Source organism: Eucyclogobius newberryi, unplaced genomic scaffold (assembly GCF_026437365.1).
Source record: "Eucyclogobius newberryi isolate DKJ021-1_F unplaced genomic scaffold, fEucNew1.0.hap1 SCAF_8, whole genome shotgun sequence".
NCBI lineage: Eukaryota > Metazoa > Chordata > Actinopteri > Gobiiformes > Gobiidae > Eucyclogobius > Eucyclogobius newberryi.
Genome location: NW_027316500.1, coordinates 35,855,267 through 35,868,671, shown reverse-complemented (window position 1 = coordinate 35,868,671; position 13,405 = coordinate 35,855,267). Strand labels below are relative to the sequence as shown.

The following is a 13,405-nucleotide window of genomic DNA, read 5'->3' as shown; positions in this document are numbered from 1 at the left end:
AGTCCTGGTTTAGTCCTGGTTTAGTCCTGGTTTAGTCCTGGTTCAGACCTGGTTCAGACCTGGTTCAGACCTGGTTTAGTCCTGGTTTAGTCCTGGTTCAGACCTGGTTCAGACCTGGTTTAGTCCTGGTTTAGTCCTGGTTTAGTCCTGGTTTAGTCCTGGTTTAGTCCTGGTTTGGTCCTGGTTTAGTCCTGGTTTAGTCCTGGTTTAGTCCTACTTTAGTCCTGGTTTAGTCCTACTTTAGCCCTACTTTAGCCCTACTTTAGTCCTACTTTAGTCCTACTTTAGTCCTGGTTTAGTCCTAATTTAGTCCTGGTTTAGTCCTACTTTAGTCCTGGTTTAGTCCTGGTTTAATCCTGGTTTAATCCTGGTTTAGTCCTACTTTAGCCCTACTTTAGTCCTGGTTTAGGCCTACTTTAGTCCTGGTTTAGTCCTGGTTTAGTCCTGGTTTAGACCTGGTTTAGTCCTGGTTCAGACCTGGTTTAGTCCTGGTTTAGTCCTGGTTCAGACCTGGTTTAGTCCTGGTTTAGTCCTGGTTTAGTCCTGGTTCAGACCTGGTTTAGTCCTGGTTTAGTCCTGGTTTAGTCCTGGTTTAGTCCTGGTTTAGTCCTGGTTTAGTCCTGGTTTAGTCCTGGTTTAGTCTGTTGTTTGTTCTTAAAGTCTGAATCTATGTTTTTGTGTTGAAGGTGAAACGTCTGAATCTGGAGACAAACAGATCCACGACCGAGACTTGGACTGGCTCCAGCAAAGTCACGGTCAGGACTGAGACCGAGACCCGAGAGACGAGACCCGAGAGACGAGACCGAGAGACGAGACCGAGAGACGAGACCCGAGAGACGAGACCCGAGAGACGAGACCCTAGACCGAGACCCGAGACCCGAGAGACGAGACCCGAAACCCTAGACCGAGACCCGAGAGACGAGACCCGAGACGAGACCCGAGAGACGAGACCCGAGAGACGAGACCCGAGAGACGAGACCCGAGAGACGAGACCCGAGAGACGAGACCCGAGAGACGAGACCCTAGACCGAGACCCGAGACCCGAGAGACGAGACCCGAAACCCTAGACCGAGACCCGAGAGACGAGACCCGAGACGAGACCCGAGAGACGAGACCCGAGAGACGAGACCCGAGAGACGAGACCCGAGAGACGAGACCCGAGAGACGAGACCCGAGAGACGAGACCCTAGACCGAGACCCGAGACCCGAGAGACGAGACCCGAAACCCTAGACCGAGACCCGAGAGACGAGACCCGAGACGAGACCCGAGACGAGACCCGAGACGAGACCCGAGACGAGACCCGAGAGACGAGACCCTAGACCGAGACCCGAGAGACGAGACCCGAGAGACGAGACCCGAGAGACGAGACCCGAGACGAGACCCGAGACGAGACCCGAGACGAGACCCGAGAGACGAGACCCTAGACCGAGACCCGAGAGACGAGACCCGAGAGACGAGACCCGAGAGACGAGACCCGAGAGACGAGACCCGAGAGACGAGACCCGAGAGACGAGACCCGAGAGACGAGACCCGAGACGAGACCCGAGAGACGAGACCCGAGAGACGAGACCCGAGACGAGACCCGAGACGAGACCCGAGACGAGACCCGAGACGAGAGACGAGACGAGACCCTAGACCGAGACCCGAGAGACGAGACCCGAGAGACGAGACCCTAGACCGAGAGACGAGACCCGAGAGACGAGACCCGAGAGACGAGACCCGAGACGAGACCCGAGACGAGACCCGAGAGACGAGACCCGAGACCCGAGAGACGAGACCCGAGAGACGAGACCCGAGAGACGAGACCCGAGACGAGACCCGAGAGACGAGACCCGAGAGACGAGACCCGAGAGACGAGACCCGAGAGACGAGACCCGAGACGAGACCCGAGACGAGACCCGAGAGACGAGACCCTAGACCGAGACCCGAGAGACGAGACCCGAGAGACGAGACCCGAGAGACGAGACCCGAAACCCTAGACCGAGCCCCGAGAGACGAGCCCCGAGAGACGAGACCCGAGAGACGAGACCCTAGACCGAGACCCGAGAGACGAGACCCGAGAGACGAGACCCTAGACCGAGACCCGAGAGACGAGACCCGAGACGAGACCCGAGACGAGACCCGAGACGAGACCCGAGAGACGAGACCCGAGAGACGAGACCCGAGACACGAGACCCGAGAGACGAGACCCGAGAGACGAGACCCGAGAGACGAGACCCGAGAGACGAGACCCGAGAGACGAGACCCTAGACCGAGACCCGAGACCCGAGAGACGAGACCCGAAACCCTAGACCGAGACCCGAGAGACGAGACCCGAGACGAGACCCGAGAGACGAGACCCGAGAGACGAGACCCGAGAGACGAGACCCGAGAGACGAGACCCGAGAGACGAGACCCGAGAGACGAGACCCTAGACCGAGACCCGAGAGACGAGACCCGAAACCCTAGACCGAGACCCGAGAGACGAGACCCGAGACGAGACCCGAGACGAGACCCGAGACGAGACCCGAGACGAGACCCGAGAGACGAGACCCTAGACCGAGACCCGAGAGACGAGACCCGAGAGACGAGACCCGAGAGACGAGACCCGAGACGAGACCCGAGACGAGACCCGAGACGAGACCCGAGAGACGAGACCCTAGACCGAGACCCGAGAGACGAGACCCGAGAGACGAGACCCGAGAGACGAGACCCGAGACGAGACCCGAGACGAGACCCGAGAGACGAGACCCGAGAGACGAGACCCGAGAGACGAGACCCGAGAGACGAGACCCGAGAGACGAGACCCGAGACGAGACCCGAGAGACGAGACCCGAGAGACGAGACCCGAGACGAGACCCGAGACGAGACCCGAGACGAGACCCGAGACGAGAGACGAGACGAGACCCTAGACCGAGACCCGAGAGACGAGACCCGAGAGACGAGACCCTAGACCGAGAGACGAGACCCGAGAGACGAGACCCGAGAGACGAGACCCGAGACGAGACCCTAGACCGAGACCCGAGAGACGAGACCCGAGACGAGACCCGAGACGAGACCCGAGACGAGACCCGAGACGAGACCCGAGAGACGAGACCCTAGACCGAGACCCGAGAGACGAGACCCGAGAGACGAGACCCGAGAGACGAGACCCGAGACGAGACCCGAGACGAGACCCGAGACGAGACCCGAGACGAGACCCGAGACGAGACCCGAGAGACGAGACCCTAGACCGAGACCCGAGAGACGAGACCCGAGAGACGAGACCCGAGAGACGAGACCCGAGAGACGAGACCCGAGAGACGAGACCCGAGAGACGAGACCCGAGACGAGACCCGAGAGACGAGACCCGAGAGACGAGACCCGAGAGACGAGACCCGAGACGAGACCCGAGACGAGACCCGAGACGAGACCCGAGACGAGAGACGAGACGAGACCCTAGACCGAGACCCGAGAGACGAGACCCGAGAGACGAGACCCGAGAGACGAGACCCGAGAGACGAGACCCTAGACCGAGACCCGAGAGACGAGACCCGAGACCCGAGAGACGAGACCCGAGAGACGAGACCCGAGACGAGACCCGAGACGAGACCCGAGAGACGAGACCCGAGACCCGAGAGACGAGACCCGAGAGACGAGACCCGAGAGACGAGACCCGAGACGAGACCCGAGAGACGAGACCCGAGAGACGAGACCCGAGAGACGAGACCCGAGAGACGAGACCCGAGACGAGACCCGAGACGAGACCCGAGAGACGAGACCCTAGACCGAGACCCGAGAGACGAGACCCGAGAGACGAGACCCGAGAGACGAGACCCGAAACCCTAGACCGAGCCCCGAGAGACGAGCCCCGAGAGACGAGACCCGAGAGACGAGACCCTAGACCGAGACCCGAGAGACGAGACCCGAGAGACGAGACCCTAGACCGAGACCCGAGAGACGAGACCCGAGACGAGACCCGAGACGAGACCCGAGAGACGAGACCCGAGAGACGAGACCCGAGACACGAGACCCGAGAGACGAGACCCGAGAGACGAGACCCGAGAGACGAGACCCGAGAGACGAGACACGAGACGAGACACGAGACGAGACCCGAGAGACGAGACCCGAGAGACGAGACCCGAGAGACGAGACCCGAGACGAGACCCGAGAGACGAGACCCGAGACGAGACCCGAGAGACGAGACCCGAGAGACGAGACCCGAGAGACGAGACCCGAGAGACGAGACCCGAGAGACGAGACCCGAGAGACGAGACCCTAGACCGAGACCCGAGAGACGAGACCCGAGAGACGAGACCCGAGAGACGAGACCCGAGAGACGAGACCCGAGACGAGACCCGAGACGAGACCCGAGAGACGAGACCCGAGAGACGAGACCCGAGAGACGAGACCCGAGAGACGAGACCCGAGACGAGACCCGAGACGAGACCCGAGACGAGACCCGAGAGACGAGACCCGAGACCTGAGAGACGAGACCCGAGAGACGAGACCCTAGACGAGACCCGAGAGACGACACCCGAGAGACGAGACCCGAGACCTGAGAGACGAGACCCGAGAGACGAGACCCTAGACGAGACCCGAGAGACGAGACCCGAAACCCTAGACCGAGACCCTAGACCGAGAGACGAGACCCGAGAGACGAGACCCTAGACCAAGACCCGAGACGAGACCCGAGAGACGAGACCCGAGAGACGAGACCCGAGAGACGAGACCCGAGAGACGAGACCCGAGAGACGAGACCCGAGACGAGACCCGAGAGACGAGACACGAGACCCGAGAGACGAGACCCGAGAGACGAGACCCGAGAGACGAGACCCGAGAGACGAGACCCGAGACCGAGACCCGAGAGACGAGACCCGAGAGACGAGACCCGAGAGACGAGACCCGAGAGACGAGACCCGAGAGACGAGACCCTAGACCGAGACCCTAGACCGAGACCCTAGACCGAGACCCGAGAGACGAGACCCGAGAGACGAGACCCGAGAGACGAGACCCGAGAGACGAGACCCGAGAGACGAGACCCGAGAGACTAGACCCGAGAGACGAGACCCGAGACGAGACCCGAGAGACGAGACCCGAGAGACGAGACCCGAGAGACGAGACCCGAGAGACGAGACCCGAGACGAGACCCGAGACGAGACCCGAGACGAGAGACGAGACGAGACCCTAGACCGAGACCCGAGAGACGAGACCCGAGAGACGAGACCCGAGAGACGAGACCCGAGACCCGAGACGAGACCCGAGAGACGAGACCCGAGAGACGAGACCCGAGACGAGACCCGAGACGAGACCCGAGAGACGAGACCCGAGACCCGAGAGACGAGACCCGAGAGACGAGACCCGAGACGAGACCCGAGAGACGAGACCCGAGAGACGAGACCCGAGAGACGAGACCCGAGAGACGAGACCCGAGACGAGACCCGAGACGAGAGACGAGACCCTAGACCGAGACCCGAGAGACGAGACCCGAGAGACGAGACCCGAGAGACGAGACCCGAAACCCTAGACCGAGCCCCGAGAGACGAGCCCCGAGAGACGAGACCCGAGAGACGAGACCCTAGACCGAGACCCGAGAGACGAGACCCGAGAGACGAGACCCTAGACCGAGACCCGAGAGACGAGACCCGAGACGAGACCCGAGACGAGACCCGAGAGACGAGACCCGAGAGACGAGACCCGAGACGAGACCCGAGAGACGAGACCCGAGAGACGAGACCCGAGAGACGAGACCCGAGAGACGAGACACGAGACGAGACACGAGACGAGACCCGAGACCGAGAGACGAGACCCGAGAGACGAGACCCGAGAGACGAGACCCGAGAGACGAGACCCGAGACGAGACCCGAGAGACGAGACCCGAGAGACGAGACCAGAGAGACGAGACCAGAGAGACGAGACCCGAGACCCGAGACGAGACCCGAGACGAGACCCGAGACGAGAGACGAGACACGAGAGACGAGACCCTAGACCGAGACCCGAGAGACGAGACCCGAGAGACGAGACCCGAGAGACGAGACCCGAGAGACGAGACCCGAGAGACGAGACCCTAGACCGAGACCCGAGAGACGAGACCCGAGAGACGAGACCCGAGACCGAGACCCGAGAGACGAGACCCGAGAGACGAGACCCTAGACCGAGACCCGAGAGACGAGACCCTAGACCGAGACCCGAGAGACGAGACCCGAGAGACGAGACCCGAGAGACGAGACCCGAGACCGAGAGACGAGACCCGAGAGACGAGAGACGAGACCCGAGAGACGAGACCCGAGAGACGAGACCCGAGAGACGAGACACGAGACCCGAGACGAGACCCGAGACGAGACCCGAGACGAGACCCGAGACGAGACCCGAGACGAGACCCGAGAGACGAGACCCGAGAGACGAGACCCGAGAGACGAGACCCGAGACCCGAGACGAGACCCGAGACGAGACCCGAGACGAGACCCGAGACGAGACCCGAGACGAGACCCGAGACGAGACCCGAGAGACGAGACACGAGACCTCCGCTCGCGTTAGCTCGTGGAGGCTAAAGCCTGTTCAGACTCTACAGGTCATGTGACTCTGGTGTTCAGGTGAAACATGTGATAATAATTATTGGTCAAATTATAGAGTGACCCCTAGTGACCGCCGCTGCTCACTGTGTGCTCTAGAGTGACCCCTAGTGACCGCCGCTGCTCACTGTGTGCTCTAGAGTGACCCCTAGTGACCGCCGCTGCTCACTGTGTGCTCTAGAGTGACCCCTAGTGACCGCCGCTGCTCACTGTGTGCTCTAGAGTGACCCCTAGTGACCGCCGCTGCTCACTGTGTGCTCTAGAGTGACCCCTAGTGACCGCCGCTGCTCACTGTGTGCTCTAGAGTGACCCCTAGTGACCGCCGCTGCTCACTGTGTGCTCTAGAGTGACCCCTAGTGACCGCCGCTGCTCACTGTGTGCTCTAGAGTGACCCCTAGTGACCGCCGCTGCTCACTGTGTGCTCTGTGTATGTTCCAGCGGTGGTTGCCGAGGTGACGCAGCCGTCGCTGGGCGTGGGCTATGAACTGGGTCGAGCTGTGGACCTGGACAAACCCGTGTTGTGCCTGTTCAGACCAGAGTCTGGACGACGTGAGTTCTGACCAAACATCTGACCCAGAAAATAAGAATCAGTTTAAATCCATCGTCTTTTTATCTTTTGTCTTTCAGAATTTTATGTTTCATTTTGTGAATCCTCTTCCTCCTCCTTCCTCTTCTTCCTTCCTCCTCCTTCTAATTCCTCTTCCTCCTTCCTCTTCCTCCTCCTTCCTCTTCTTTTCTCTTCTTCCTTCCTCTTCCTTCCTCTTCTCCCTCCTTCCTCTTCTTCCTCCTTCCTTTTCCTCCTTCCTCTTTCTCCTCCTTCCTCTTCTTTCCTCTTCCTCCTTCCTCTTCTTCCTTCCTCTTCTTCCTTCCTCTTCCTCCTCCTTCCTCTTCCTTCTAATTCCTCTTTCTCCTTCCTCTTCCTCCTCATCCTCCTCCCTCTTTCTCTTCTTTCCTCTTCCTCCTTCCTCCTCTTCCTCCTCCTTCCTCTTCTTTTCTCTTCCTCCTTCCTCTTCCTTCCTCTTCTCCCTCCTCCTTCCTCTTCTTCCTCCTTCCTTTTCCTCCTTCGTCTTCCTCCTCCTTCCTCTTCCTTCCTCCTTCCTCTTCCTCCTCCTTCCTCCTTCCTATTCTTTCCTCTTCCTCCTTCCTCTTCTTTCCTCCTTCCTCTTCCTCCTCCTTCCTCTTCTTTCCTCTTTCCTCTTCCTCCTTCCTCTTCCTTCCTCCTTCCTATTCTTTCCTCTTCCTCTTTCCTCTTCTTTCCTCTTCCTCCTTCCTCTTTACTCTTCCTCCTTCCTCTTCTTCCTCCTTCCTCTTCTTCCTCCTTCCTCTTCCTTCCTCCTCCTCTTCCTGTAGATGTGCACATGTACAAACTCATGACACTTTTGTCTGTTCAAACTTAAATCTCAGGTTTGTCGGCGATGATTCGAGGAGCGGCCGACGGGCGACGCTTCGTGGTCCAGGACTACAGCCCAGACCAGGTCCAGTCCATCCTGAACCAGTTCTTCAGCCAGATCTGAACCAGGTCCAGGTCCAGGTCCAGGTCCAGGTCCAGGTCCAGGTCCAGGTCCAGGTCCAGGTCCAGGTCCAGGTCCAGGTCCAGGCGTCGACTTCCTAAATAAAAATGAAATTGAACAAACACTGTGGGTAGTTACTCTGTGTAAAGAGTGTCACCTGCATCTGAGGGCGGGGCCTCTGACACCTACATCACATTGTGACCTCTGCAGTAGAATGTTGTGGTCGATGGTCAAACGCTGAGGTCAGAACCAGGATTGAACCCTTCTGTGGTGGGCTCTGGACCCTGCTGTGGTGGGCTCTGAACCCTGCTGTGGTGGGCTCTGAACCCTGCTGTGGTGGGCTCTGGACCCTGCTGTGGTGGGCTCTGGACCCTGCTGTGGTGGGCTCTGGACCCTGCTGTGGTGGGCTCTGAACCCTGCTGTGGTGGGCTCTGAACCCTGCTGTGGTGGGCTCTGGACCCTGCTGTGGTGGGCTCTGGACCCTGCTGTGGTGGGCTCTGGACCCTGCTGTGGTGGGCTCTGAACCCTGCTGTGGTGGGCTCTGGACCCTGCTGTGGTGGGCTCTGGACCCTGACGGAAGAATAAAATGAAATGTAATTATGAAATGATCTGACAATATAGAGTTTTGAGTGAGACAATGAGGTCATTCATCTCTGTTCCATACGTTAGGACAGATCCAGAGAGTCATCACTCACATTCACGTGGATATTAGTCTCCAGCTGTAACTATTTGAGTGGGTGTGGTTAACATGAGTGGGTGGGGTTAACATGAGTGGGTGGGGTTAACATGAGTGGGTGGGGTTAACATGAGTGGGTGGAGTTAACATGAGTGGGTGTGGTTAACATGAGTGGGTGGGGTTAACATGATTGGGTGTGGTTAACATGAGTGGGTGGGGTTAACATGAGTGGGTGGAGTTAACATGAGTGGGTGGGGTTAACATGAGTGGGTGTGGTTAACATGAGTGGATGTGGTTAACATGAGTGGGTGTGGTTAACATGAGTGGGTGGAGTTAACATGAGTGGGTGTAGTTAACATGAGTGGGTGTGGTTAACATGAGTGGGTGGAGTTAACATGAGTGGGTGGGGTTAACATGAGTGGGTGGAGTTAACATGAGTGGGTGGAGTTAACATGAGTGGGTGGGGTTAACATGAGTGGGTGGGGTTAATATGAGTGGGTGGGGTTAACATGAGTGGGTGGAGTTAACATGAGTGGGTGGGGTTAACATGAGTGGGTGTGGTTAACATGAGTGGGTGGGGTTAACATGAGTGGGTGTGGTTAATATGAGTGGGTGGGGTTAACATGAGTGGGTGGGGTTAACATGAGTGGGTGGAGTTAACATGAGTGGGTGGAGTTAACATGAGTGGGTGGGGTTAACATGAGTGGGTGGGGTTAATATGAGTGGGTGGGGTTAACATGAGTGGGTGGAGTTAACATGAGTGGGTGGGGTTAACATGAGTGGGTGTGGTTAGCATGAGTGGGTGGGGTTAACATGAGTGGGTGTGGTTAGCATGAGTGGGTGGGTTTAACATGAGTGGGTGGAGTTAACATGAGTGGGTGGGGTTAACATGAGTGGGTGGGGTTAACATGAGTGGGTGGGGTTAATATGAGTGGGTGGGGTTAACATGAGTGGGTGGGGTTAATATGAGTGGGTGGGGTTAACATGAGTGGGTGGGGTTAACATGAGTGGGTGTGGTTAGCATGAGTGGGTGGGGTTAACATGAGTGGGTGGAGTTAACATGAGTGGGTGGGGTTAACATGAGTGGGTGGAGTTAACATGAGTGGGTGGAGTTAACATGAGTGGGTGGGGTTAACATGAGTGGGTGGGGTTAACATGAGTGGGTGGGGTTAATATGAGTGGGTGGAGTTAACATGAGTGGGTGGGGTTAACATGAGTGGGTGTGGTTAGCATGAGTAGGTGGGGTTAACATGAGTGGGTGTGGTTAGCATGAGTGGGTGGGGTTAACATGAGTGGGTGTGGTTAACATGAGTGGGTGTGGTTAACATGAGTGGGTGGGGTTAACATGAGTGGGTGGAGTTAACATGAGTGGGTGGAGTTAACATGAGTGGGTGGGGTTAACATGAGTGGGTGGAGTTAACATGAGTGGGTGTGGTTAACATGAGTGGGTGGGGTTAACATGATTGGGTGGGGTTAACATGAGTGGGTGGAGTTAACATGAGTGGGTGGGGTTAACATGAGTGGGTGGGGTTAACATGAGTGGGTGGGGTTAATATGAGTGGGTGGGGTTAACATGAGTGGGTGGGGTTAACATGAGTGGGTGGGGTTAACATGAGTGGGTGGAATTAACATGAGTGGGTGTGGTTAGCATGAGTGGGTGTGGTTAGCATGAGTGGGTGGGGTTAACATGAGTGGGTGTGGTTAGCATGAGTGGGTGGGGTTAACATGAGTGGGTGGGGTTAACATGAGTGGGTGGGGTTAACATGAGTGGGTGGGGTTAACATGAGTGGGTGTGGTTAACATGAGTGGGTGTGGTTAACATGAGTGGGTGGGGTTAACATGAGTGGGTGGAGTTAACATGAGTGGGTGGAGTTAACATGAGTGGGTGGGGTTAACATGAGTGGGTGGAGTTAACATGAGTGGGTGTGGTTAACATGAGTGGGTGGGGTTAACATGATTGGGTGGGGTTAACATGAGTGGGTGGAGTTAACATGAGTGGGTGGGGTTAACATGAGTGGGTGGGGTTAACATGAGTGGGTGGGGTTAATATGAGTGGGTGGGGTTAACATGAGTGGGTGGGGTTAACATGAGTGGGTGGGGTTAACATGAGTGGGTGGAGTTAACATGAGTGGGTGGAGTTAACATGAGTGGGTGGGGTTAACATGAGTGGGTGGGGTTAATATGAGTGGGTGGGGTTAACATGAGTGGGTGGGGTTAACATGAGTGGGTGTGGTTAGCATGAGTGGGTGGGGTTAACATGAGTGGGTGGGGTTAATATGAGTGGGTGGGGTTAACATGAGTGGGTGGGGTTAACATGAGTGGGTGGAGTTAACATGAGTGGGTGGAGTTAACATGAGTGGATGGGGTTAACATGAGTGGGTGGGGTTAATATGAGTGGGTGGGGTTAACATGAGTGGGTGGAGTTAACATGAGTGGGTGGGGTTAACATGAGTGGGTGTGGTTAACATGAGTGGGTGTGGTTAGCATGAGTGGGTGGGGTTAACATGAGTGGGTGGAGTTAACATGAGTGGGTGGGGTTAACATGAGTGGGTGGAGTTAACATGAGTGGGTGGAGTTAACATGAGTGGGTGGGGTTAACATGAGTGGGTGTGGTTAACATGAGTGGGTGGGGTTAACATGAGTGGGTGGAGTTAACATGAGTGGGTGGAGTTAACATGAGTGGGTGGGGTTAACATGAGTGGGTGGGGTTAACATGAGTGGGTGGGGTTAACATGAGTGGGTGGAATTAACATGAGTGGGTGTGGTTAGCATGAGTGGGTGGGGTTAACATGAGTGGGTGGGGTTAACATGAGTGGGTGGAGTTAACATGAGTGGGTGGAGTTAACATGAGTGGGTGGGGTTAACATGAGTGGGTGGGGTTAATATGAGTGGGTGGGGTTAACATGAGTGGGTGTGGTTAACATGAGTGGGTGGGGTTAACATGAGTGGGTGGAGTTAACATGAGTGGGTGTGGTTAACATGAGTGGGTGGGGTTAACATGATTGGGTGTGGTTAACATGAGTGGGTGGGGTTAACATGAGTGGGTGGAGTTAACATGAGTGGGTGGGGTTAACATGAGTGGGTGTGGTTAACATGAGTGGATGTGGTTAACATGAGTGGGTGTGGTTAACATGAGTGGGTGGAGTTAACATAAGTGGGTGTAGTTAACATGAGTGGGTGTGGTTAACATGAGTGGGTGGAGTTAACATGAGTGGGTGGGGTTAACATGAGTGGGTGGAGTTAACATGAGTGGGTGGAGTTAACATGAGTGGGTGGGGTTAACATGAGTGGGTGGGGTTAATATGAGTGGGTGGGGTTAACATGAGTGGGTGGAGTTAACATGAGTGGGTGGGGTTAACATGAGTGGGTGTGGTTAACATGAGTGGGTGGGGTTAACATGAGTGGGTGTGGTTAATATGAGTGGGTGGGGTTAACATGAGTGGGTGGGGTTAACATGAGTGGGTGGAGTTAACATGAGTGGGTGGAGTTAACATGAGTGGGTGGGGTTAACATGAGTGGGTGGGGTTAATATGAGTGGGTGGGGTTAACATGAGTGGGTGGAGTTAACATGAGTGGGTGGGGTTAACATGAGTGGGTGTGGTTAGCATGAGTGGGTGGGGTTAACATGAGTGGGTGTGGTTAGCATGAGTGGGTGGGTTTAACATGAGTGGGTGGAGTTAACATGAGTGGGTGGGGTTAACATGAGTGGGTCGGGTTAACATGAGTGGGTGGGGTTAATATGAGTGGGTGGGGTTAACATGAGTGGGTGGGGTTAATATGAGTGGGTGGGGTTAACATGAGTGGGTGGGGTTAACATGAGTGGGTGTGGTTAGCATGAGTGGGTGGGGTTAACATGAGTGGGTGGAGTTAACATGAGTGGGTGGGGTTAACATGAGTGGGTGGAGTTAACATGAGTGGGTGGAGTTAACATGAGTGGGTGGGGTTAACATGAGTGGGTGGGGTTAACATGAGTGGGTGGGGTTAATATGAGTGGGTGGAGTTAACATGAGTGGGTGGGGTTAACATGAGTGGGTGTGGTTAGCATGAGTAGGTGGGGTTAACATGAGTGGGTGTGGTTAGCATGAGTGGGTGGGGTTAACATGAGTGGGTGTGGTTAACATGAGTGGGTGTGGTTAACATGAGTGGGTGGGGTTAACATGAGTGGGTGGAGTTAACATGAGTGGGTGGAGTTAACATGAGTGGGTGGGGTTAACATGAGTGGGTGGAGTTAACATGAGTGGGTGTGGTTAACATGAGTGGGTGGGGTTAACATGATTGGGTGGGGTTAACATGAGTGGGTGGGGTTAACATGAGTGGGTGGGGTTAACATGAGTGGGTGGGGTTAATATGAGTGGGTGGGGTTAACATGAGTGGGTGGGGTTAACATGAGTGGGTGGGGTTAACATGAGTGGGTGGAATTAACATGAGTGGGTGTGGTTAGCATGAGTGGGTGTGGTTAGCATGAGTGGGTGGGGTTAACATGAGTGGGTGTGGTTAGCATGAGTGGGTGGGGTTAACATGAGTGGGTGGGGTTAACATGAGTGGGTGGGGTTAACATGAGTGGGTGGGGTTAACATGAGTGGGTGTGGTTAACATGAGTGGGTGTGGTTAACATGAGTGGGTGGGGTTAACATGAGTGGGTGGAGTTAACATGAGTGGGTGGAGTTAACATGAGTGGGTGGGGTTA

General features: G+C 56.3%; 2 protein-coding genes across 3 annotated transcripts in view; one reads left to right on the top strand and one right to left on the bottom strand.

The window, feature by feature from the left end:
- Window positions 1-13,405, bottom strand: part of LOC140350832 (core histone macro-H2A.2-like) — a 399,355-nt gene that overhangs the window by 46,127 nt on the left and 339,823 nt on the right. The window lies entirely within an intron of this gene.
- The window catches only part of dnph1 (2'-deoxynucleoside 5'-phosphate N-hydrolase 1), a 120,006-nt gene that overhangs the window by 491 nt on the left and 106,110 nt on the right, over window positions 1-13,405 (top strand). The window contains exons 2-4 of one of the 2 annotated variants that reach the window (XM_072436896.1): window positions 687-755; window positions 6,970-7,080; window positions 7,936-8,056. In XM_072436896.1, coding sequence (XP_072292997.1) covers window positions 687-755; window positions 6,970-7,080; window positions 7,936-8,045 — 290 coding nt within the window. In that variant the 3' untranslated portion in view covers window positions 8,046-8,056. Of the gene's footprint in view, window positions 1-686; window positions 756-6,969; window positions 7,081-7,935; window positions 8,118-13,405 lie in introns of those variants that run through there. The other variant, XM_072436895.1, reaches the window with a different exon arrangement.